The sequence below is a fragment of the Arachis hypogaea genome, chromosome 2 (assembly GCF_003086295.3).
Source record: "Arachis hypogaea cultivar Tifrunner chromosome 2, arahy.Tifrunner.gnm2.J5K5, whole genome shotgun sequence".
NCBI lineage: Eukaryota > Viridiplantae > Streptophyta > Magnoliopsida > Fabales > Fabaceae > Arachis > Arachis hypogaea.
The window spans coordinates 98,735,505-98,760,516 of record NC_092037.1 but is presented as its reverse complement, the minus strand read 5'-3'; the positions used below and the strand labels follow the sequence as shown (position 1 = coordinate 98,760,516).

Sequence of the window (25,012 nt, the reverse complement as noted above, 5' to 3'; positions counted from 1 at the left end):
AAGATTTGTTATGGTAAAAAAGAAGGAAGAACAAGTACACTTGGAGAGCGCAGTACAGCGAATAGTTGTATGTTGCGTTTGAAAAGGATGAATAGCTCTCGAAAAGAAATTTATTGATTCTTTGCCAATTGGCTAGATTAAAATATAGGTGTGATGATTTACTTCACGAGCGGAGTCTCTGGTTCAAGTCCAGACCCAGCTGTGCCAAGAAAAATAACAAAAAATTGACTCTTTCATGTATGCTCCATTTTTCTCGGGAAGATATAGCTCAATTGGTAGAGTTTTGTTCTTGTACCTGAATCAATGGCTTACTTTTTCTAAATAATAAAAAAGAAGTCTAAAACATCCCACTGCTCTATTGAGACAAAATAGACTGTCAAGAACGTAGAGGAAGTAAGATAGGTAGTTTGTCAAATCTAGTAGGAATCGTATGTAGACGATAGTTAGAGTCGGCGGCTCTTTTAGGATTTCCTCATATGAGGAATAGGATCAAGTTAACCCTTGCGAATAGTTTGATTCACTATCTCCCTTTAACTCTTTGAAGTTTGAACGAAAAAAGGTATGGTACCAAGCAGGGACGGATCTATATACATTGTAGTTGCCCCACTACAATTTGAAATTTTTTTGAATAGTATATGATAATAATATTTATTTGCCCCTATTAAATTATTGAATTTGACTCCACAATAATTTTTTACTTAATTTTTGGTACTTAACAATCAGTTTAAGAATTTCATATTAGATATTTATTAGAATGATAAATTCTCAATTTAAATAAGATTAGTGTTCTTTCTTAAAAATAAACTCAAAAGATATTATTTATCTTTTTTAAAATTAGTTTTAGTTTTTTCTGTAGCACATTGAAAGAATTTTTCAACTATTAATATCACTGAGAGTTGGCTTTTGATTGTACGAGAAGTGAATTTCTAAATAATTGTTTAGTGATATATATATATAAAAAAGACATTTCGATTGTATTGTTAAAAAAATATGAATCAATTTTTTTAAAAATATGAAACCTAAAAAATAAAATTATATATTATTATTTAAAATTATTTTAGTGTTTTAATTTGTAAATTATATATTTTGAAGACTAATCATATTTTACAATAACAAAATATAACTATAACAATAATTATGCTATATGTACATAAAAAGTAACTACCCATATAGAATACGTATTGAAATACAAAATACATATTGAAAATAATTTAGACAATAAATATATTTATACACAAATACATAATGATTAATGAACAATTTTATAGCTGATTTTTATGCAATATAATATTTTTATTATAAAAATTATTAGAGTTTATTTATCTTGTGTCCTAAAAGTACATATTAAGATTACAAATTGAGATTATTTTTGTTGGAAATACAAAAAACTTAAGTTTTTAATGTATTTATTTTGCAGTTATTAAATTCTTCCATTAATATTAAGCTTGTCATGTGTCTTTAGGACACATATTAGCTAAACCCAAATTATTATTATGTTATATATATTTTGTCTCCACTGTCAAAATTTTCTGAATCCGTTATGGGTATCAAGATGCTTGAGTAGCAACCAAATTACTTCACATGTATTGCAAGCCGAAAATTTTGAGCGCGCAAACTAAGCATTTGAAATCTTGAAAGCCTAATGCTTCCAATTAAACGTAAAATAATGTATCTTTTTCATAAGATTAAGATAAATAAAAAAATATAATCAAATCGTACCATTTCTGTAATAAGTAAATGCACAAGAAATTATCTTCTTATTCTTTTTGTAAAAAAAAAATGGTCAACTAGCTTATCGAAATATCAGTTAATGAAAAAGAATGAAAAAAATGCATGTTGAATTTTTTAAACAATTTAAATTATTTTTTAATAAGCAATTTGATTTGTTTTGCCAAGAAAGTATGTGGTTCGAGTCCGTATAGCCCTACTCTAAGATTATAATATATATTTATATTTTTATGTTTAGATTTCTATTACTATTTATATTAGAATAATATTTTTTATTTATTATATTTTTTTTATTCTCATTTTATTTTTTGTGATTTATTTTTTTCTATAGCCTAAGTTTAATCGAGTTCGGGGACTATTTCCAAAAATTTCAGATAACTCTGATTTATTTGAATTAAAAAAAACGAGATTTGCCCCCTTCATTCTTTTTTAATTGTTTAGAGGGTTGGTTCTTTTACGACATACAAAAACATTCTAATAATTTGTAGAAATATATGTTTTTATATATATAGATTCAATTTTTGGTTCGACAAAAGGTTCAATTATATGTAATAATAGCATCTCTTCTATTTCGTTGAATTTCTTTGAATTCTTACTCTTCTTTGTGAAAAGATAAGAAGAGGTATCGTTTTTCGAAGATATCTTTTTTCGCTCCGTTCTTGTTGTTTTTAAAATTCTTTCAACATTAAATTTGTGTTTTTCAATTTTATCGCCTTTTTTTTTTACTTTTTCAACGTTTCTTTTTAATAACAAAGAACAAGGGTATTCGACTTAAATAGTATAAACATGTAAGAAATAAAAAAAAAAAAACACAAAAGTGTTGAGTCATAAAAGTTCGAAATTCTAATAAAATGGACTTCTTAAAGCGAATACATTCATTAGATTTAATAACATTATTTTGTTATATCCAAACAAATACAAATTCAATTCATTTTATAAAAAAAAATGTGACTAATTAACAAATTTTCAAAAGGAGTATTATATTTTTTGAAAATTAAACAAATCTTTACTTATTATTTATTATATTTTATATTAATGGCTCGAATTTAAGAGTTTTAAATTTAAGATTTAAGATTTATAATTTATGATTTAAGGTTTAAAGTTTAGAATTTTAGAACTTAGAGTTGAAAATTTTTGAGAGTGCTACATTTTTTATTTTCTTCTGAGCATAGTAATATTTACTATTTTATCTGTAATGCTCCCTAATAGTTTTAAAAATATTCATTTTGAAAGAGTTGTTCTTTATGTTTGAGATGTGTTGTTTTAATTTGTTGTAATAAATGAATAAAGAGCTTTTTGAAATAAGTTTTTACCTAATTATCTTTTAATTGTCTTTTAGAATGATTTTAAACCTACTAAGAAAGTATTACCTATGAATATCTGAAAAAAAAAGGAAAAGAAGAAGTTGATATTAATGTAATTATAAAAAAAAATCATGAAGATCACCTGATAGAATTCTTTCCCAAGAAAGTTTAGTTGAAAAGGGAAAGTGAAAGGGAAAGAGAAATACCCCTTTGGAAGGGTTTTCTATTTTCTCTCTTTCTCTCCGGTTTTTTTCTATGTTTCAAATTACAACCTTCATTATTTCAATTTCATTCCTTTGTCCGAAAGATTATCACAATTTATTTGCCCCTCTCGCGTGATTTTTTCACACGTGCAACTGTGCCCATGTCTATTTTTCACTTTAACATTTTATTTTATTTTATTATAATGATTATTATTTTAAAAACAAAACATACAATTTGATAAGGTTGGAGAGTTGTAGCTAGTTGTTTCTAGAAGTTAGGTTATCTGGTTCCACGTGAAGCTAATATAACCTTTAGATTTAATTTGATAAAACTTTTATTTTTTAAAAATAATTTATAAAAACTATTTTTTTTAAAAAAGTATAGTTTTATATTTGATAAATTAAATTAAAAATAACTTTTAATAAATATAAATAATAACAATTATATTTGATAAACTAATTTTTAAGATTTAAAAACATTATAAAAGATATAAATTTACACGTTAAATTAAAAAATTAATTAATATATGAGATTATATTATACTTTTAAATTTTAAAAAATACAAATTAATTTTTAAAAATTTCACTTTTTAAAAATACTGTGATCTTTTAAAAATTACAAACACAAAAATATGATCTTTTTAATTTATTAAATATAAAATAAAAAATTTATATTTTTAAAAAATATAAATACTTTTTTAAAAAACTTTATCAAATTAAACCTTACTTTTATTGATATGCACTACTTTGCTAAATTAACATGTTAGCATAGTTTGTTACATAAATCTAAATATATATGGTGTATATTGAGATTTGAGGGCAATGGAACTGAAACTAAATTTAAAGCAGTCAAATTCAAACCTTAAGTACTTGACGCAAGTATATGTTAGAACGTGGGTCAAAGGAAAGTTCAAATGCTCTTTGGTTGAGCACTTTGGTTGAGTTGTGAGTTGTGACTCAAACTTTATCTTCCAGCTAAGTACTAATAAGTAATAACAAACCCACTCAAACAAGTCAAATTAAATGAGTTTAATTTTGATTTTATTAGGTTTAAATATGGCGGTGTGAATATTACAAACCCTCTTTTAATTTGTAGTTAGTCAGAAATTACAAAATGCAATTATGTTATACAATTTAAAACGATCTACTATAGATATTTAATTTATCTCAAGGATTTTGTACAGAAATAAAAAACATTTTTTGTAAAACATGTTAATTAAGGATATTATTCGTAGATTTTATTTTCTGATGGATATTTGATTAATTAATTCAAACAATGAGATATATTCATTAAATGTTAAATTTTTTTATAATTTAAAAAAAATTTAAAATATTCTAAAAATAGATAAATATATATACTAACATTAAAATACACTACATCAATATTTTTTTGTATCAGTAGAATACTACCTGTGTCCTGTAATATAATATAATATAATATAATATAATAATATTATTTGTAAGTTTTATTCTTTAATAAATATTTAACTAATTAATTTAAACAATAAAATGTATATATTTTATTTGTAAATCATGCTAATTAAAATTGATACAAAATAAAAATTAGATTTTTTAGAATAATTTATAATGAGTAGAATTTTGGTTATCAAATATTAATTTTCATTTACTTTCAAATAAAATACTTTCTTAAAATATTTTGAAAAAAGTAAAATATGCATATTTATACCAAAACGCATTACATCAGTATTTTTAGTGTCAAAATACTACCTGTTGCAAGATAATATAATGATATAAGGATTTTGTATAAAAAAAAATAAATATAAAAATAAAGCTTTTTTTGGTAAAACAAAACAGAATATAATAACCAAAGTCAAGCTTGTTTAAACTATCAACTATTAACATGAAGTTCATCCAATAGATAGGAATTTTTATACTGAAGCCATAACTCAAAGGAGGTATGTTTTCACTGAACCTTGTGATTTGACCCTAACGCAGCAGGCTTCATATTCAGCTGTTTTAAAGTCGAAGAAGTGTCTCCTAAATCTACCAAACAATTTCCCGAGTTCTTCTCTCGATCTTTCCGGGTGATCTTGGAGAATTACTAGGTTCTCAATGTGTTCATATTTTTATCAAATACTATAACAAAATTAGATATAAATATATATTTATGATATTCTAATTAAAAATAGCAACACTATTCGAATTCGAAAGTACCCATGATGCTTCTTCCGTTAGGGGCGGATTTTCAGCGGGAACGTAATAGGACGGGCTTAAATTTGGATAATATCCGTCTTGGTATATATATATAAATGCGGATTAAATTGGATTGGATATGGTTAAAATCTCGATAATCTGTACTAAAATTATCGGATCGAATTAAATATCTGCAATTTTTTAGTTAGGATATTATCAGCACATTTGCGGATCGAATCAGATCAGATCTCGGATATATCCGTAAAACATATCAATATTTTAAAAAACTTATTTTTATTAAAAAATATCAATAAAATACTATTTTTTTACTTTTTAAAGATATTTACTTTTAAAATATTATTAAACATACTTTTCTTAAATAATAAAAAATATAATATATATAATAATTATTAGTTAAAATAAATATAAAAAATATTTATTTATTTATTTATTTTTGCGAATATGTGGATATACAGATACTTACATGAAATCTGCAATCCGATCTTATTTGTATGCAGATCCGATAATCTTGTGAATCGGATTCAGATAAATATCGCGGATATGTGAATCGGATCTGATCCATGAACACCTCTATATATAATATATGTAAATTAATTAGTAAAATAATTAATAATATTATATTATTTTTAAAATTTTATTTTAATTTATGTTATTTATGTGATAATGATTATATAAATTTTAAAATTTTATTTTATTTGTTAGATTTTAATAATTATAGGAACAAATAAGAGTGAGGCGAATACAAATGAAAACAACTTAGAGTTTAATTTTTTATTATTTATAAGTAGGAGCCGAACAAATTTTATACAAATTATTGTAACATAAGACAGAATTGAATAAGACAAAAATCCGTCCATACTTAATTGGCACTCCTAACTCTAGTTATAAAAAAAATTTATTTACCAATAACACTTAAAAAGTCTTCTTTCTCACTCAAATACTTCTGTAAAAATTAAAATTAAAAAATAAACCATAATAATAAATTTGAGATTGGCTTAAATGGTAAGTCTAAAAGATAACCTATATACCAACTTTCTCTCATATAGTCATATGTCCATTATAGATATTATAGATTAAAAACCACGACTCCACTGGGGATCGAACCCAGAATCTCTGGTTCCGTAGACCAGCGCCTTATCCATTGGGCCATGGAGTCACTGTTTCCCGTTTGCTCATTTTCAGTATAAGTAACTATTATTTAATTTACAACGAAAGCGTAAGCATAAGATACAATTCGAGCAGATCCTATTTTCATATAAACACAATGATAGTGTATTGCTAAACTCTAAAGTCTAAAGCATGCGCGAAAGTGCAAAACCATGTCTAAATTAAGAATTAAGATACATTGTTCCCTACCGACCAAAAAAAAAAAGATACATTGTTCCCTTAATGATTCCTGCAACGAACACATATATGATATATCAATCCATAAACAGTGATAAAAGAAATTAAAAAATTATCCACAAGAAAAATAGGAAACAATCATGCCATGCATTAATACACACTATACATTATGTATATTAATATATTTAGGGATATATATTACACATTATTATACTATACTAATCATGAAACTGAGTGACGCCTTCTCCTAGGGAAAGGGAATCTGCTTTCTGAACTAGCACCATTTGGCTTAATGCTAGATATCCTAAATAGAATATTAATTTTGCTAAGTTTTCTTGACAATGATTTGAATAGCCTGCTTGCAGAGCGTGTCTTTACAAGCCCCTGCTTCATTGAAACGTGATCTTTCTCCAAATCAGTTAGCCTCATTCGCATTCTCGCAACCTCCAGCTTCAGCTCCCGGTTCTCTCTTCGCACGGAAGCGTAGTTGTCTCGCGGAGAAATGGCTCCGCTTCCTGCTCCGCTCCCGGAGCGTTGAGGGAACTGGCCGTTGAATCCTCCGCCGAAGAAGATCTGGTTGTGTCCTCCGTTCATTGCGTTTCGCAGCCGGATTTGCTCGAAGTAAAGAACTTGAACCGCCATTTGTACCGGCAGCCTTTCGTTTTGCGCTGCATGGCTGCATGCTTCTTGAGTCAGTTTCTGACAATCAATGGCCTTGCAAAGACGGTATCGATCTGAGTCCTTTATGTTTGGATGAACCTGCACAAGAAAAAAGCAAACAAATCAAAGACAATAGTCTAGTCTCTGTTAGAAATATAATCATTCATTCTTACAGCTTTTTGTGTCAACTTAAACTTTTGAAAGAAGTGCTTTCATGACATAATATCAGAACTTTTATAATCGAAGCGTTCATAAAATTTAGCTTAAGATCCTATCTGCTTAACTTTTTTGGGAGAAGTAGTTTCACGATTGTTTCGAACAATTCTTAGTTATTGCTCGAAACAATCGTGAAACTACTTAATCGAGAAAGAATTCTTACCTTAAGGAAGATATCAACAGCTCTATAGAGACCATCACTAACTACTCTGGCGTGATCTGGAAGTAGCTCTGCAAGCGATATAAACTTGGATGGTGACAAGTTCGGATCGAGTGCTACTTCGGTTAGAAAATTGTCCAACAATTTTGAAACCTTAATAATTGAGCTTTGTTTTGGAGATCCAGGACTGTCATAGTCATAAACCATTTCGCTTTCGTCTCGCATTCGATTATCATCCTCCTCCTCCTCATCCAAGTTCAAGAAAATGGAAAATATCCTCACAATTGAATCCATGTCATAAACTATTGCTGTGTTCTGCAAATTTTGCTGCGAATTTGTTGGAATTAGTATGTCTTCAAGGATTGCCTGGTCAAGCTGTAGGCCAATCCTTCTCTCCAGATCGGATCTGCACGACGAAGAAGCGAACACAGCAATTGCAGCCTTCAACAAGCTGGATAGAAACGCCATTGGAACGGGACTTTTCCTTGATTGCGTAGGCAGCAAGCTAACAATGGCTTCCACAATTATCCTGTGTCTCTTTTGCAACTCCAAGTCAGATGAACTTCCCTTGAAAAATTGAGGATCCTTACTAATACTAACAATCCCCTGAAGCGAATTGTGCGCGTAATTTATCAAGATCTTGCTGATCATTTCTTGTTTTAGTCCCTTCGACTTCACGGCCGTCAGAACTCTCTGGAAGAATTCAAGGCTAAGAATATTGAGAGACTTTCCCCACCAATCCGACGGCGTCTCTGGTTCCATGCTAGAAATAGTCTTGGAAGGGAAGTTATGATCCAATTTCAACAATCCAGAGGTAAGCTGCTCTTTACATGCATTATTCGCAATCGCATTGATTAGCCTGCTAACAAGGTTGATCTCTTCTGAGTATGGAAGAAGATTTTCGCAGCGATGAAGCACGGTTATGGTGCTTGATGTGTTAGGTAGAACGGTATCCTTTAGATATGATTCAACTCTTGTTTCCAAGTTCTTCTCTGCATACTCCTCTGTCATTTCAAGAAAGTGTGATACACATTTTAGAATAGCAACATTGGAGAGTGTTAATTCAAGATTGATTCCATAGCAGAATTTCGCAGCTAGCTCGAATGATTCTAGGCCGCCCGGCACGTTCGCCAGACTTATGCGCGAAACCTTCGAGTCTTTAGCCTCTAACAGCAGTTTCCTTATTCTTCCACTCTTAGAAACCAGAGGAAACTGTGGAAAAAAATGCACATAACTTAGATATATGCTGAATAATGCAGAAACCTAAAAGAAAAATGGTGTTACCTTGTGAAGTGCAAAGCTTGAAGATCCAACTTCAATTGTAAAATCACTAGATACATCAGAAATTGGCCTGGAACAAACAAATCTAGCTGAATAATTGAATGACTTAGACATGGTATTTAAAGCAAGAATTGCAGCAACACATTGTGTTATAAATTATTGTTCTTAATCAAAAATTAAAAATTATGTGTTTTCTTGGTGCAGCATGTACTTACAATCAATTAAATGCACAAAAATGGAGTCTCAATCTTTTTCTGTATGTGTTGTGTTGTGTACACTCCACAAAACCAAAAGACAATATGTGATCTTTCCATGATCTAGTGCTGCAGTTGAAGGATGGACCCAACTAAATAAAAACAACTTTTTTAGTGGGACTATATGTTTTGTCAGTTACTTCAGACAGTATGGTTACACAAGGTTAAGTCCAAATTTAATAATGGAGTATTGGTTGTGACACTTTATATGGTGTGGAACTGTGGATGGAACCCCCTTAAAATTTAATCCATAATATCACCAGTGAAAAAATGAGAAGTGGAAACTACACAAATATTTTCACATATCAATTGCAATTTCTGTAAAATTTTAGAGTAGAACTATTGTCAAAATTTGGTGCCTCCCAACTCATTTTGCACTTCCAAAATTACTTACATGTGGCTTGACAATGAAAGAATAGAAAAATTCAGATGTGACTTGAGACAAAAGACTTTTTCATATAGATGGTGAGGCATTTATCACACCAATTCTGCACTTATTTCATAGTTTTACTAACTATGATGTGTAGTAATCCACATTTTTATTTATTAAATATAATAATATAAGATTAGTTAAAATAGTGTAAATATTTTATATTTTAAATAAAAAATCTTAGTTCAACTCTTAAAAAATAGAAATATAGATAGTAGATAAATACCTACTACCAATTACACAACTTTAAGCAGGAAAAAAAGAAAAAAGAAACACAGAAGAATACAAGGATTACATCAAGATTTGGTCAAGGGTTATTGGTTAAAATAGAAGATAAGACAAAAAAATAAAGTGTGATGAATTTTGTAACTAAAATTGAAAACAATAAACAATTAAAAAAAAGTTATTAAAAGAAAAACTAAATAAAACAGGTGTATTTTAGCTGTATTCCTTCTGAAAGAACTGAACATTGAAGCATAAAAAGAACAAGAGACTAAGAAGTGCAACAAATAAGATTGAGAGAGCAAAAAACTAAAATCAAAATTTTAAAATTTTATTCATAACATGTCATGAAGTTATCTTTTCTAAATAGTTAAGCAGTTAATTATAGGCAGATAAACAAGTATATCTGACTAACATATAAAATAAAATAGAACAATAAATAAATAAATAAATAAAATGGAATTAAGCATATATGTTTCAAGAGCAAGAAAACTAATTAATTACCATTCAGTGGCATGCCTTATGCTTGAACTTGGACGGAAGGTTCTTTTTCCTGAAATGCTAGGCTTCAATTCACCAACAGTTACCACTCCCATCTCCAAGAAGAAAATAAAGAAAAAGGAAAAAAAAATGAACCTTGAAATTATTATGAATGAAACCTTAGCTTATGCACACCCCAGTAGATTAAAAAGAAAGAACTATATTTGCATCATTCTTCTGAAGAAGTGAAGGCAACATTGAACTTATTATGCAATTGCTAAAGGGTAGTGTGGTGTGTGGTGATGAGTGATGACTTTGAAAATTTATATTATTTATTATTGTAAGAGTTTATAATGATTAAAAAAAATAAACTTGAAGTAAAGTCAAGAGGGAAAACGCAGGTGTGGTTGCACTTTTCGGTGAAAGGTGATGAATAAAGTGTGACTTTTAATTTCTTTTGTTTTTGTTACAATGTTTTTTGTCTTAAGAAATTGCAGGAATCCGGAGGAATTGCAGTGCTTTTAGGGGGTTTGTAATAATGACTAGGGAAAGCTATTCACATAAACATTATTATCATCATAAACTAGCTCTATTATGTGTAAAGCAAAGTAGAAATTAATAGGATGAGTTGGATTACATGATTATAATGAGAAGTTAAGAACCATGCTATATTATATTATAGATTAGATTATTTACTAGTTATTAATTAATTTAAGTATTAAAATATTAAATTTAATTATATATATATATTTTTGGTGACTATATTTTTATTTTATTTATTTAGTTAATAGATTATATTTTATATTAATAGATTTGGAGTTTTTTTTATCTTTAATAATAAAATTGTGGTAGTAAAATGAAATTAAATAATTTTAATAGTAACCATAATATAATTTTATACCATTTTTAGAATAGTGCAATAGAAAATTCATAAAAAATTGTATAGATGTTTAGAGATTTATATTTTTAAAATGGATATGATTGTCTTTTTAAAAAGATATAAAAATAACTTTACAATCTTAATATTTTCATAAATTTGAGCTCACTTAATGGGTTGATGTTAATTATGGCCTAGCAATTGAAGTTTAGTGCAGTGTATGTATCTTCCTCCATGAATAGATAGGGAAAATATTAGGTAACTAATAATTTTCTTGCATAATATGAATAATTATTAATTAAATTAAAATATATTATATTTTTAAATTATTAATCTAAATCTTAATATTAGAATAATTATTCGCACATCTAATTAAAAAATATTCGATATATCTATTGTTCATATTGTTTAATATTTTTATTTTCTACCTATTCTTTTCCAATAATTAAATACACACATTCTTTTTAATAAATAAATATCAGGCACATATGATGGCATGGTTCTGACATAATAACTTAAATGAAATGTGACAACTGTTGGAATAATAATAATGGTCATAATGAGGCCATCAAAATCTTTTCTTGTAGTAGGTAACCAGGATTTCTTTATTTTTTTAAGGAAAAAAATATTTTTATACCTTTTGTATTAACTATTATAGATACAACTTTTTGTTTCTTAAAAGAAATTAAAGCTTATTCTTTCTCTACTGAATTCATACTTGTGTAAATATTGTAATATATGTTCATAATTATACCAATATTCTCATTAATCTTGTCAAAAAGCCTATCATTAATAATAATATTATGTATATTATATAATTAATAGAAATAGAGTAATATTAATATTATAATTTTACTATTAGAATAATATTTCAATTAATATTTGAATTAGATTTATCTAAATTAAAAGTAATAGTTAACATAGCATTTTTTATTAATTTATACTGATACTTTATTATAAAATATAAAAATATTATTTTAAGAACGCGTGTCGTCTCTGTAAAATTATTTATTTCTAGATGGGAAGACAATATTCTCTTTAGTTGTCATTTATTGTGTACTATTCTTGATTGGCAGATAACATTATTATTATGCATGTGAAAATTATGTGATTCATAATTAGAAAACATCAATCACTAATAAATTCTTTTGATATATATATGTTCAGGAAATTTTCTTCACTGTTATCACTTTTTGTTTGTTAATTCTGTTTCTGGGAAGCATCAATTTATATAAAGCAAAGTCACAGGCTTTTACAGCTTCACCTTCCAGGGAATTACACATGTCCACATTGCAGGTGGCCCTATTGCTCTGAAATTTATTACTACAGTCAAATAGTAATAATTAATAGAAACTAAAAAGTTTATTGAAAAATCAACTTCTAAGGATTAGCCAATTAATTTGTATAAATGTTAAAAATTTAAATTCGTTAGCAATAAATTCTTAAATAAATTTTAGATCGTGATAAATTAATTTTTAGTTTGTTACAAAATAAAATAAAAGATTTCTAAAAGTATTTCACTTATATATCTTCATTGTGTAAAATTCTTTTACTCTTTGTATTAACAATAATTGATAAAAATAAAAAAAAACATATACTTAATACTTGATAATAATTTTTCAAAAAATTATACTTGATAATTCGTCTCTTAAATCTTAATTGTTATAAGTCTAAATTTGAGTTTGAAGAACTAAAAATAAAGAATGCTATTATTTTTTATGTTATTTCATTTAGGTCAACCAGATTTCTTAAATTCTTAATAATAAAATTTGAATATAATAAAAAAAAGTCTTAAAAACCATGCTTTTAGTATTTTTTTTTCTTTTTTTTTTCTTTAAATCTGACTTTTTTTTTCTTTAAATCTGACTTCAAAGTGGACCAAATGCATCAAAGCTGAAGAATGAGATCCCAAGACAACATGATGCTTTTGTTAGGCCCAAAACATTTATGTGTGATGAAAAAATGAAAATTCTATCATAGTGTTTCTTTGTCTAATGATGCCATATTGAAAAATATTTGTTTGATTAAGGCACAACATATTATTCTTGTATGTAGTTTGGAGACACAGGAATCTCAACTCTATTAATTTGTGAGATTTTGTCTAAAAATTGATAACATAAGAATTCATATCAACACATAATGTCCAAGCTAATTAAGTAAACATAATAACTTTCTTTAATAAGAAAAAAATAAAGTGATTTGTTTTGGTCCTGGCTAATTATTAAGTTACACTAATACTTTATAGTTATAGCCCTATCATCACTATCATAAAGATCAATTATAAAACGGATGTATGAAGAATCAATCATGGGCCTTGCTGCATCATTTGGAAAAAAAAAAAAAGAATTGTTTCTCCTTTGCAAGAAAATTTTCATACTTGAATGTTAAATCAGATTGTGTTCTGAACATTTATAATAAAATAACACTTTATGAATAATATTGGATTGTAATTTTATTTTGAATAATATATAAATAAAAAAATTATTTGTATGCTAAAATCAACTACTAAAATCGGTCAATAATATATTTATATATAAATATATATGTAATTTATTTTATTTTTAATGTGTATTTTAATATATATTTTATACTAGTCACTAATTATGGTGATTAATTTTAATGTATTCGTAAATGTTATCCAATTTTCTCTAAATTAAAGGATAAGTGGTGAAAATAATAAAGCTCATAGTTTATGTTGATATTTTGTAATGAAATATGTAAAAAAAAGTAGACATGTGATAGTTGTTGGAATTAATTCATGTATTAGGAGTTTATGACTTTATGGATAGTTGGGTTTTCTTTACATACAATTTGTTTAATTTGTGACCTATCACAATATAATTCAATAACAATAACCATATACGAAATTATAAGGGATAAGTATTATTTTGATCCCTCACGTTGAGGGTCGGAATTAAATTTGTTTTTGGTGTATATTTTAATTTAAAATCATCCTTAATGTGTTTTTTTTTGTATTAAACTCATCCTTTTAATTTTTTTGGACAAAAATGCCCTCCACTACCATCAGCATCTTTACCTCCATCACCACCAGCACCTTTACTCCCACCACCAGCACCACCAGTACCAGCACCTTTACCTCCACCGCCAAGAAAAACAACATCAATAAAATCAACACAAATTCAACAAATTCACAAATCAGAAATTCAACAAATCAACACAAATTCAACAAATTCAGAAATAAAAAATTCAACAAATGAACCCAAATTCAATAAATCAAGAAATAAAAAATTCAACAAATTAACCCAAATTAAACAACCAAATCAAAATTAGAAGCAGAGGCAGTCACAAATACAGAAGCAAAAGCAGTCATAGAATCAGAAACAGAAACTCAAGCAGAAGCATATGCATAAGAAGAAGATACTGATGCAGAAGCCGAAGCTGCAGAAGCAGATGCAGCAGAAGAAGCAGATGCAGCAGAAGAAGAAGCAAAAAAAGCAGATGCAAAACCACCGGCGCTTGGCCACCCATCCCCAGCGGCGGCGACAGAGCGTCCAGGGACCGGCGACGCACTCCACCCTCAGATCCCTCTCTCTCCTCGGCCACCCATCACCCGTGGACCAGCTCAGCCTCGGATCCCTCTCTCTCTTCTTCATGCGCCGCCCTCCTCGCGTCGTTCTCCTCTTCCCGGCGACGGTCCTCCCTTCCACCGGCGCTCCCTCTCTCTTTCCCCTCTTCTCTTCTCCCTCGTCGCAACCCTCTCCTTTCTTCTTTCTTCCGACGACAACAACGACAGCTCCAAGCTTCACCGGCACCGTCCTCTCCCCCTTCCCCTTCCCCTCCCCTCCCCCTTCGCATTTTCTTTCGGCCCCCCACCCCAAAAACGTGTTTTCTCCCCCTCCCCCTCCCAATTTCCAAAACGTGTTTTTTTTATATAATTTTTTTATTAAAGTAGGGGTATTTTAGGAATAAAATTATTTTTTTAAAAAAAGACGATTTTAATACAAAAAAACACGTTAAGAATGATTTTAAATCAAAATATACATCAGGGACGGATTATTCCGATCCTCAACGTGAGAGACCAAAACAGTACTTATCCCAAATTATAATGACACCATTGCCTTTTCATATTTATTTTTTTAAATGATGGTATCAACTATCAAACAACCATATTATTCATACATGCATACAAATTAAACTCTTAATTTTAATTTATAAATCCTAAACTCCTATTAATTAAACTTTTTATTGAATTAAACAATATAATGTATCAATTTCCTTATTAACTGTAGTCCATCATTATTAGTCACGCACGAAGTTAATTTTTCAGTGAAACACGCAGCATCTTATTAAGTTAAAAATAAAATTAAATACTTAATTCACAGGATGGTGACAAAGATTTTCAATTAATTTTCTTGTTCTCTTCTGAATCTTGATCCACAATTTGCCTGAAATCATGCAAAGACGTATTCAATGGGGGCAACCATGTCTCCACTAGTGCAAGACAAGCATGCATTTGCAGGCAAGAATTACATGGACCCACCACCCTATTTATATTTTCATATATAATTATATATAAATATAAGCATTTAATTTTCATATAGTGCAAATAGTTTTATACAAACGATATCACATCAATAAAAATTATTGATTTTGAAATAAACATAATACTTTTTATAATCGTGTAATCGTGTTATCATTACATTAAACTAAACTTCAATTATAATGATTTATATATTATTTGTTTCATATTTTCTGATTTGATGGAAAACTCCTCTGACCAATGAGCTAGTTATATTATAACATTACGTAAATCAATAATGTTAAAGAGAAAAAAAAAATCTAAACTTTAGCAACAATAATAAATATTAAATAAAATAAATTCAAATTTTTTTGGTTAAATTTTTTTTTAATAAACTACTAAAAATATATTCAAATAATTTTATTATTAATAAAAATATATTCAAATTTTTAGTAATTTATCATTTTTTTATTATCAAATATATTCGTAGGTAAATCATACATGAAACACTAATAACTCTATGATTGCTATAGTTACATTACTACATATCTTAATGTAATTATTGGCCATATATTGAATTCTTGTCATGAATTGTATACGTGCATCACCTCTCTTGTGTCCAAGTATTTTCTTCACTTTGGCTTGATGGATTAAGGCTATGATTTGGTGTGTTATTCAACTTAGCTAAATTAACCACATACATAATTTTTTTATTCCTCAAGATTAAAGATTAATTCACCGTATAAAATTGAGTTTAATTTAGAGTTTGTTGTTGGCTAATAAATTACTACATATATACACAAAACAATATTCAAATCCTGACACTTACTTAAACAGACTAGTAAAATAACCTGAGATTCAATGCACTAGAAAAATTAAACATATTTTTTTTTTATCTTGTTAACCAAGATATTTTTGTAGTAACTTTTAGTTTGATCTTTTTTTAATATTCAAATTATTATTCTTTCCACTTAAAAAAAATAGATATGAAATCAAAAGAAGTTGCAAGTGTGTTTAGTTCCCCAAAATAACAAATACTTAGTTATCTTTATGTGCTTTTTAATTCCTTTTAGAATATACGTACGTGACAATGACATAGTTTATTGCCTTTTCTTGTGAGAGGAAAAGTTAAAAGGAAAAGGGAAACAATGTAAGTTAATCGAATTTTTAAGCCTCCCAATATAAAGGTTTATGAAATTAAAACATTCCCGCCCTTAGTTTTACTCAAACTTCACATTCAATAAATAATGAACGTAAATATTATGAAATATGAACATGCTTCATTTCAAAAATAAAACAGTGATGATATTAAAGAAAAATTACTAAACATTTGGTGTTGCCGTTGTACATGCTTTTTTTTTTTTGTCAAGCTTTTTTTTCTACTCAAAAGTTTAGGTAAACTAGACATGGATCAACGCATCAAGGTCATGGTTCCGAACCTACGACCCTGGAAGTAGGCCCAAAGAAATTTAGGAAAGTAATTAAAAAAACCATCAATTTTTGAACCCAAAAAAAAAAAATAATCAAGTAAAAGAATCTACCTTCATGACAAAAAAAAAAAAAAAAATTTACAGTTATCATAATCGAACAGATAATTAAACCGACAATAATATATATATATTGTTCACTTTGGCTTGATGGATTAAAGCTATGATTTGATGTGTTATTCAACCTAGCTAAATTGACCAGAAACATAGTTATACCAAGTAATATACCATTTTTTCTTTTAAGATTTGAGCTTCTTAGATTTGAGAGATATTATGAATTAAAGGCCAGATTCTTCAGTTGATTTTTAGTTTTGAGATCCGAATAAATATTTCTATGTATTTTTTTACAATTAAAAAATTATTAATTATTAAAATAAAAAAATTAAAAATACCAGAACTTTATGTCATGAGTAAAAATTTTTGACAAAAATATTGAAATTAGAAATGCTATATTTTTTAAAAGAAATTTATGCATTCAATGCATTAGAAAAATTAAAAATATTTTTCTTTAATCTTTTTAACCAAGATATTTTTGTGGTAACTTTTAGTTAAATATATCTTTTTAATATTCAAGTTATTATCTTTTCCTCTCTGAAAAAAAAAAAAAACACTTTTCGTTTTGAAAAGAAGGTTATCTATCGTTTTCTCTAACAACCAATACATATATATCATTTGAATTTTCTTTTATTTAACATGTCACTCTTTTATCCGAAATTGCAAGTGTGCTTAGTTCCCTAAAATAACAAATACTTATTTATATTTATTTTCATTTTAATTCCTTTTAGAATATACGTGACACAATTTTTTTCATTTTCTTGTTAGGGGAAAATAAAAAGGAAAATAATACAAGTTAATCGAATTTTTTTAAGTCACCCAATGTAAAGCTTTGTGAAAATAATCCCGCCCTTAGTCTTACTCAAACTTGACATTTAGTTAGTAATAACCGTAAATATTATGATTTATGAACAAGCTTCCTTTCAAAAATAAAATAGAGATGATATTAAAGAAAAATTACCAAAAATTTGGTGTTGCCGTTGTTCAATTTTTTTTCACTGTTTTTTTAAACTTGACAAGCTAAGGATTTTAACGAGACACATTGGACTATTAGACTTTGGCCACTGCATTTTTTATTTTTACCATTAATATTCTATGAATTTAATACGAGGAATAAAGTTAGAATAGTGGAGAGAAAAATGGAATGGAATTGGATTAAAAACCAAGATATCCACATACATCATCAAGCCGATTTACAATTTTTTTTTTTTTTTGAAAGGAGAAGTTAAACATAATAAATGGAGTCTAAAAAGACAACAAACTGAATCAAACAAAAATAATTAAAAGAAAGTAACTGCAAAGAACATTAATAGATATTTTCTGTTGCCTTCGATATTGCTATCAAAACAATAGAAAAAATTCACACTTAACTATTTCTTATAATTTATAAAGAATTGATGGACAATATTGACAATTTCTTTTTTTATATTCTGAAAATTTCTTCTATTTCTTTTTAGCCAAATGTTCCAAATAATGGTAGAGAAACACACCATTTACTTCTTTCACTCTTATTTACTAGTTTCTCAGTCTAACTTTAAAAATATTTTTTTTAGAGTTTTTGGACACGACTATTGTCTTCAAACAAAAGATAACCATACGCATTAAATTTACCAAAAAAAAATCACAGTAAAAAAACAAGTGATAATTATATTTAACATCTTTGTTACACAACACATATATATATAATATTTTTTTGGTGGACCACTCTAAATTGAGTCAGTTTCTTCTTCGTATTGACTCTTTCAAATAAAACAAATCTGTTTATAATTAATAATATTTTTTATTATTGTAGGACTAATCTAAACTTTAATTAACGACTTAGGATACATTTTCTTGACTATACATTTATACAATGGAGATAAAAAATTAATAACTAAATTTGGATGTTGAACATTAAAATAATTTCTAAGATCAAGATGCCTAAATAGCTAATAAAAAATTATCTTAGCTTGTTTTAATTTTAGCGTATCTTATGATTGGAAATGTCATCATACTTCTTCATATTAGTACAATACAATGTTTCTTAATACACGTTAATTTAAATATATGTCCAATTATTTTTAATTAAATTTAATAGTTTGCCTTAAATATAATTTTGCAATAGTGGTATTCAATAATTAAAAAAAAAATGGTTAAATGTCACGTCAGTTTCTGAATTTGCATCCTCACCGTTAAAAGTAAAAACAGATTTGAACTTAGAGCATGTGAAATCATGATTGTAAAATAGGGTAAAGTATATTTTTTGTCTTTAAAGTTTCACAAAAGTTTTAAAAATATCCCTAAGTTTTAATTTGTTTCGATTTTGTCCCAAAAGTTTTCGACTTGCATCAAATATATTCCTAACGGCTAATTTTTAAAAAAATTTAAGGTCAATTCAACAACAATTTCATAAGAACAACCCTCAACACAAATAAATCAAGTATAATTTTTATGCATTATTGTTAGATTGGTCTTAAAATTTTTGAAAATTTAGCCGTTAGAGATATATTTGATGTAAATCGAAAACTTTTGAGACAAAATTGAAACAAAATAAAACTTAAGGGTATTTTTAAAATTTTCGTCAAATTTCAAGGATAAAAAATATACTTTACCCAAAAGTAAGGAATAGAAAACAACACAATATTTATTTGTCTCACAAGTTTTCACTCTCTTATGTTACATTTTAATCATGTTTCCCTATGTCCATTCATATTTTGTTGTAATGGGATCAGTGGCGGAGCTTGAAATGAAATTTTGGAGGGGCCAGATAGAAAATAATTGTCAAAATATTTTTGATATAGACCCATTTAAGATAAACTCATCTAACCTCATCTCTTTGATTTGGGTGATATTACCAAATTTGAAGCTATTTTTAGGATATCGTTCTAAAGAATTAAGGTCAAACTCATTAGATACAACTCTTTAAACTTTTGAAAGTTGTATCTTACTTTCTTCGTGATTAATTAAAGTAGAAGAACTATCTACATGTGTTGATATTGTAAAAGTTATATGTTTTCCTTCTTGAATATTAGCCTTCCTCTTAAAAAATCATCATCAACTCTTTGATTTTTTATGATTATTTTATATAAAAATTTAAATATATATCCGGTAAAATATGTAAAAAATAAATTAGAAGGACAAATATTAAAATTTATAATATTTATTAAATTTTTTATCAATTTATACAAATACAATAATATCAATACTTATTGAATATTCTAATATTTTTATCATATAAAAAAATTAAATTAAATAAACAGTAAAATATAAAATAATATTAAATTACATAAATAAAAAATATCTAATTTTTTATATTTGAACTCAAAGGTAGAGAGGGAATGTTGCTTATTGAATAGAGAGGTGCGAAATGTGAATACACTCAATTCAGTCCAAATTCGATATGTTTTGAATGTTTAAAACTAAAAACTATTGTGCAATAAAAGTAAAAGATGAAGATTAAATTTTGATATTTTAAGTCATAATAAAATATTTGAGCCAACTAAACTATTTTTTATTTTTTGAAAAAGTATTACTAATTTTTTTAATAAAAATTTGGGGAGGCCGTGGCCACCCCTTGTCTGAACTAAGCTCTGTCTGAACTAAGCTCCGCCACTGAATGGGATGATTATAAAAAATATATACTTTTAAATATCCAAATAACACATGTTGTATTATATCTATTTTTATTATTTTTGGACTTATTGAAACAACCCTAATTCCAATATTCAAACTTTTATTATTTTTTCTTAACATTATGTTCTAATAAACACATTTTTTTAAATAACTAAATAACATCAGTCTTCATTCCTATTTTTCACAATTGTGGTAGGAATTTCTATTAATCCTTTCCACTCATGTAATTAAAGATGAAGATGGATGCAATGTCATCCTATCACACCTTTGAATTATATATATATATATATATATATATATATATGTCTTTTGTAGAATTTTATCTTTTAATAAACATTACAAATGAACTATAACTCAAATGATATAATCTCCTCATCTTTACTTAAAGGTTTTGAATTTAAGTCTCACTCTTAACTTTAAAAAAAAAAACATTACCTACATATTATCATGCTAATCTCTTTGATGAACAAGTTAGACCCAATTTGGATAAACAATTTAATTAAGTTTCTTTTGAAAAAATAGCTTAAACAATAAATGACTATATTAAAAGTAGTTTATAAATAAGTTATTTTATATTTGAATTTTTAATTTTAAAAGTAGTTATTTTATAAAAATGTGATAAAAAGTGATAGTATTATGAGAGAAGTCATTTTTTTAACTTCTCTATAAACTCTTAAATAACTTCTTAGAAAGCCACAATTTAATTTTAAAAATTACACTAAACATTAATACTACTACTTTTCATAAGTCAAAAGTTCAAAAAAATAACTTTTATAGCTTCCAAACAGCCCTTAATACTACAACTTAAATAAAGTTATCGATCTTAAATCCAATGAACATGAACAAGTAAAAATTATTTTTTATCTTTTACTTTTTACTTTTTACTTTTTAGTACTATCATTAAACAGGCACAGGATTCGGTGATCCAGGAATCTTTGGACCACTTAGTGGTCCAAGTAGAAACATGTTTTTAGAATTTTTTTATCAATTGCTACGTAGTTCTTGAACTAATTTTAATTACAAATCAACCTCATATATTTTATTTAATTATAAAAATAGTTTTTATTTTATAAATTATTATTTTATCAATTATCAATTATATTTATTAACAATCAAATACAAAAATAACAACCAATTATATCCTCCATTCATCCTAATAATTTCAATTGATTAAAAAATTAACTTTGATCTCGTTACGTTCGTCCATGGCTTCCAAATCGTGTTTCCTTGAAATTCAATCGATTGGTTTTTCAAAACAATCGATTGAATGATAACTCAATCGATTGGTTTACACTATATCACAAAACAATCGATTGAAAGTTGTAAGGTAGAATGGTAAAAAGCTTATACCAATCGATTGTTTATACTTTCCAATCGAATGAATACCTAAAAATAATCGATTGTTGTTGTTACTCAATCGATTGAATTTACGAAAACAACATGGATTTGCCAAATACAATCGATTGGAAAGTGATGACATTGAAGTTTTAGCCAAATTCAATCGATTGGTAATGTAATCCAATCGATTGGAAGGTGATGAAGTTGAATGTTTTGCCAATTTCAATTGATTGGCAATGGTACATAAAATTTATAAAACGTCAATGATATTTTCTTTTAAATTAATTTATAAAATTTTTTATATTTGTGTCTTATGAAAAGTAAAAAAAAAATTATAGTAGAGTAAAACTTAGCTGAAACCAAATAACATAGTGTAACACACATCTTTGATCAATATTAAAAAAAAATTAGACTAATTATGTACATAAAATCTTAAAAAATATAGTTCTATCTTTTTTAATTAAGTTAGCTTTAAAATACCAATAATGCTTTTTTATGTGCTGCTTTTAATTTAAAATCCTAGAAAAAAATTGATTTAAAATATTATAATGTTATTATATTGGCACAACACTTTATTTTTGTATGATAAATATAAGTACATTTTTATATAAAGTATTTAAAGTATATAAAAATGTACTCCTATTATAAAAAAATATTTAAAAAGTCATTAAATTTTTATATGTTATTAAAATTTAATAAATACAAGTACATTTTTATATGTTATTTTTAATTTAATGTACTAATAGGAGTTAAAATTAATTTATATTTAATAATTTTATACTAAAATTAATTTACTATAATTTTGTTTTATACTTCTTTTAGTATATTTTTTTATATTATATAGTATTTTTTCTAGTATCTTATTGTACAATGTGTAATTCGAATTACCATTTGATTCGAAATGTGAGTAATTCGAATCAATTTGATTCGAACATCCTCCTACTCACGTGTTCCTACTAATTCGAATTGATACAATTCGAATTATGCTTTTATAATTCGTTCTAAGTTGATTCGAATTACTTGTATGCAATGGTTGGGAATAATTGGAGCTGTATTGATTCGAATTATTAAGGAATGTAATTCGAATAAAGTTGTTTCGAATTACATTAAAGTGTGCCTTGGTGAATTCTTGTATTATATTCTTGTTTGACTTATATGTGTAATAAACTTCTCTCCTTAGCTTAAATACGTTTTTTACCCTCAGTTTTATATTAACTCTAAATATATTAAAAGAATTTACTCAATATATTCTAACATTTAACTAATTGCAAACACTTATCCCAAAACATATTTACAAAAATTAGAGCACTAGTTACTAATATTTTAACGAAACTAAATTTGTGCATAACACAAATAAATAAATTAAGCATACTTACTACTTGATACGCTGCTACCTTATCAATATCATATACTTTTTGTATTTTTTACTCTGCCTTACTTGAATAAAAGCAAAAGGTACTATTGATCGGCAAAATTAATTTTATAAATTACCAATCTATAAATTAATTTTATGTACCATTACCAATCGATTGAAATTGGCAAAAAATTCAACTTCATCACCTTCCAATCGATTGGATTATATTACCAATCGATTGAATTTGGCTAAAACTTCAATGTCATCACTTTCCAATCGATTGTATTTGGCAAATCCATGTTGTTTTCGTGAATTCAATCGATTGTTTTGAGGCATTCATTCGATTGGAAAGTATAAACAATCGATTGGTATAAGTTTTTTACCATTCTACCTTACAACTTTCAATCGATTGTTTTGTGATATAGTGTAAACCAATCGATTGAATTATCATTCAATCGATTGTTTTGAAAAACCAATCGATTGAATTTCAAGGAAACACGATTTGGAAGCCATGGACGAACGTAACGAGATCAAAGTTAATTTTTTAATCAATTGGAATTATTAGGATGAATGGAGGATATAATTGGTTGTTATTTTTGTATTTGATTGTTAATAAATATAATAGATAATTGATAAAATAATAATTTATAAAATAAAAAACTATTTTTATAATTAAATAAAATATATGGAATTGATTTGTAATTAAAATTAGTTCAAGGACTACGTAACAATTGATAAAAAACTCTAAAAACATGTTTTTTACTTGTACCACTAAGTGGTCCAAAGGTTCCTAGACCACCGAATCCTGTGCCCATTAAACATCACATAATTGGCACAGGATTTGGTGGTCCAGGAACCTTTGGACCATTTAGTGGTCCAAGTAGAAAACATGTTTTTAGAGTTTTTTTTATCAATTGCTACGTAGTTCTTGAACTAATTTTAATTACAAATCAAATCCATATATTTTATTTAATTATAAAAATAGTTTTTTATTTTATAAATTATTATTTTATCAATTATCAATTATATTTATTAACAATCAAATACAAAAATAACAATCAATTATATCCTCTATTCATCCTAATAATTCCAATTGATTAAAAAATTAACTTTGATCTCGTTACGTTCGTCCATGGCTTCCAAATCGTGTTTCCTTGAAATTCAATCGATTGGTTTTTCAAAACAATCGATTGAATGATAACTCAATCGATTGGTTTACACTATATCACAAAACAATCGATTGAAAGTTGTAAGGTAGAATGGTAAAAAGCTTATATCAATCGATTGTTTATACTTTTCAATCGAATGAATGCCTCAAAACAATCGATTGTTGTTGTTACTCAATCGATTGAA

The 25,012-nt window shown here is 26.7% G+C and overlaps 1 protein-coding gene and 1 non-coding gene across 3 annotated transcripts; both read right to left on the bottom strand.

The window, feature by feature from the left end:
* Positions 1-6,493: 6,493 nt before the first annotated feature.
* On the bottom strand, positions 6,494-6,566 carry TRNAR-ACG (transfer RNA arginine (anticodon ACG)). The gene has a single exon. It is a non-coding gene; the product is annotated as a tRNA-Arg (tRNA).
* Positions 6,567-6,882: 316 nt separating this feature from the next.
* Positions 6,883-10,765, bottom strand: LOC112755617 (BTB/POZ domain-containing protein At1g03010). 2 transcript variants are annotated; one of them, XM_025803828.3, is made up of 4 exons: positions 10,482-10,765; positions 9,075-9,141; positions 7,794-9,002; positions 6,883-7,513 (listed from the first exon to the last, which is right to left on the bottom strand). In XM_025803828.3, exons 1-4 carry the CDS (start codon positions 10,571-10,573, stop codon positions 6,977-6,979), a joined length of 1,905 nt encoding a protein of 634 aa, XP_025659613.1. In that variant the 5' UTR covers positions 10,574-10,765; the 3' UTR covers positions 6,883-6,976. The 2 variants fall into 2 exon arrangements, with proteins under 2 accessions (XP_025659613.1, XP_025659620.1); XM_025803835.3 differs by lacking the exon at positions 10,482-10,765 and adding an exon at positions 9,287-9,768.
* Between the last annotated feature and the right edge of the window lie 14,247 nt (positions 10,766-25,012).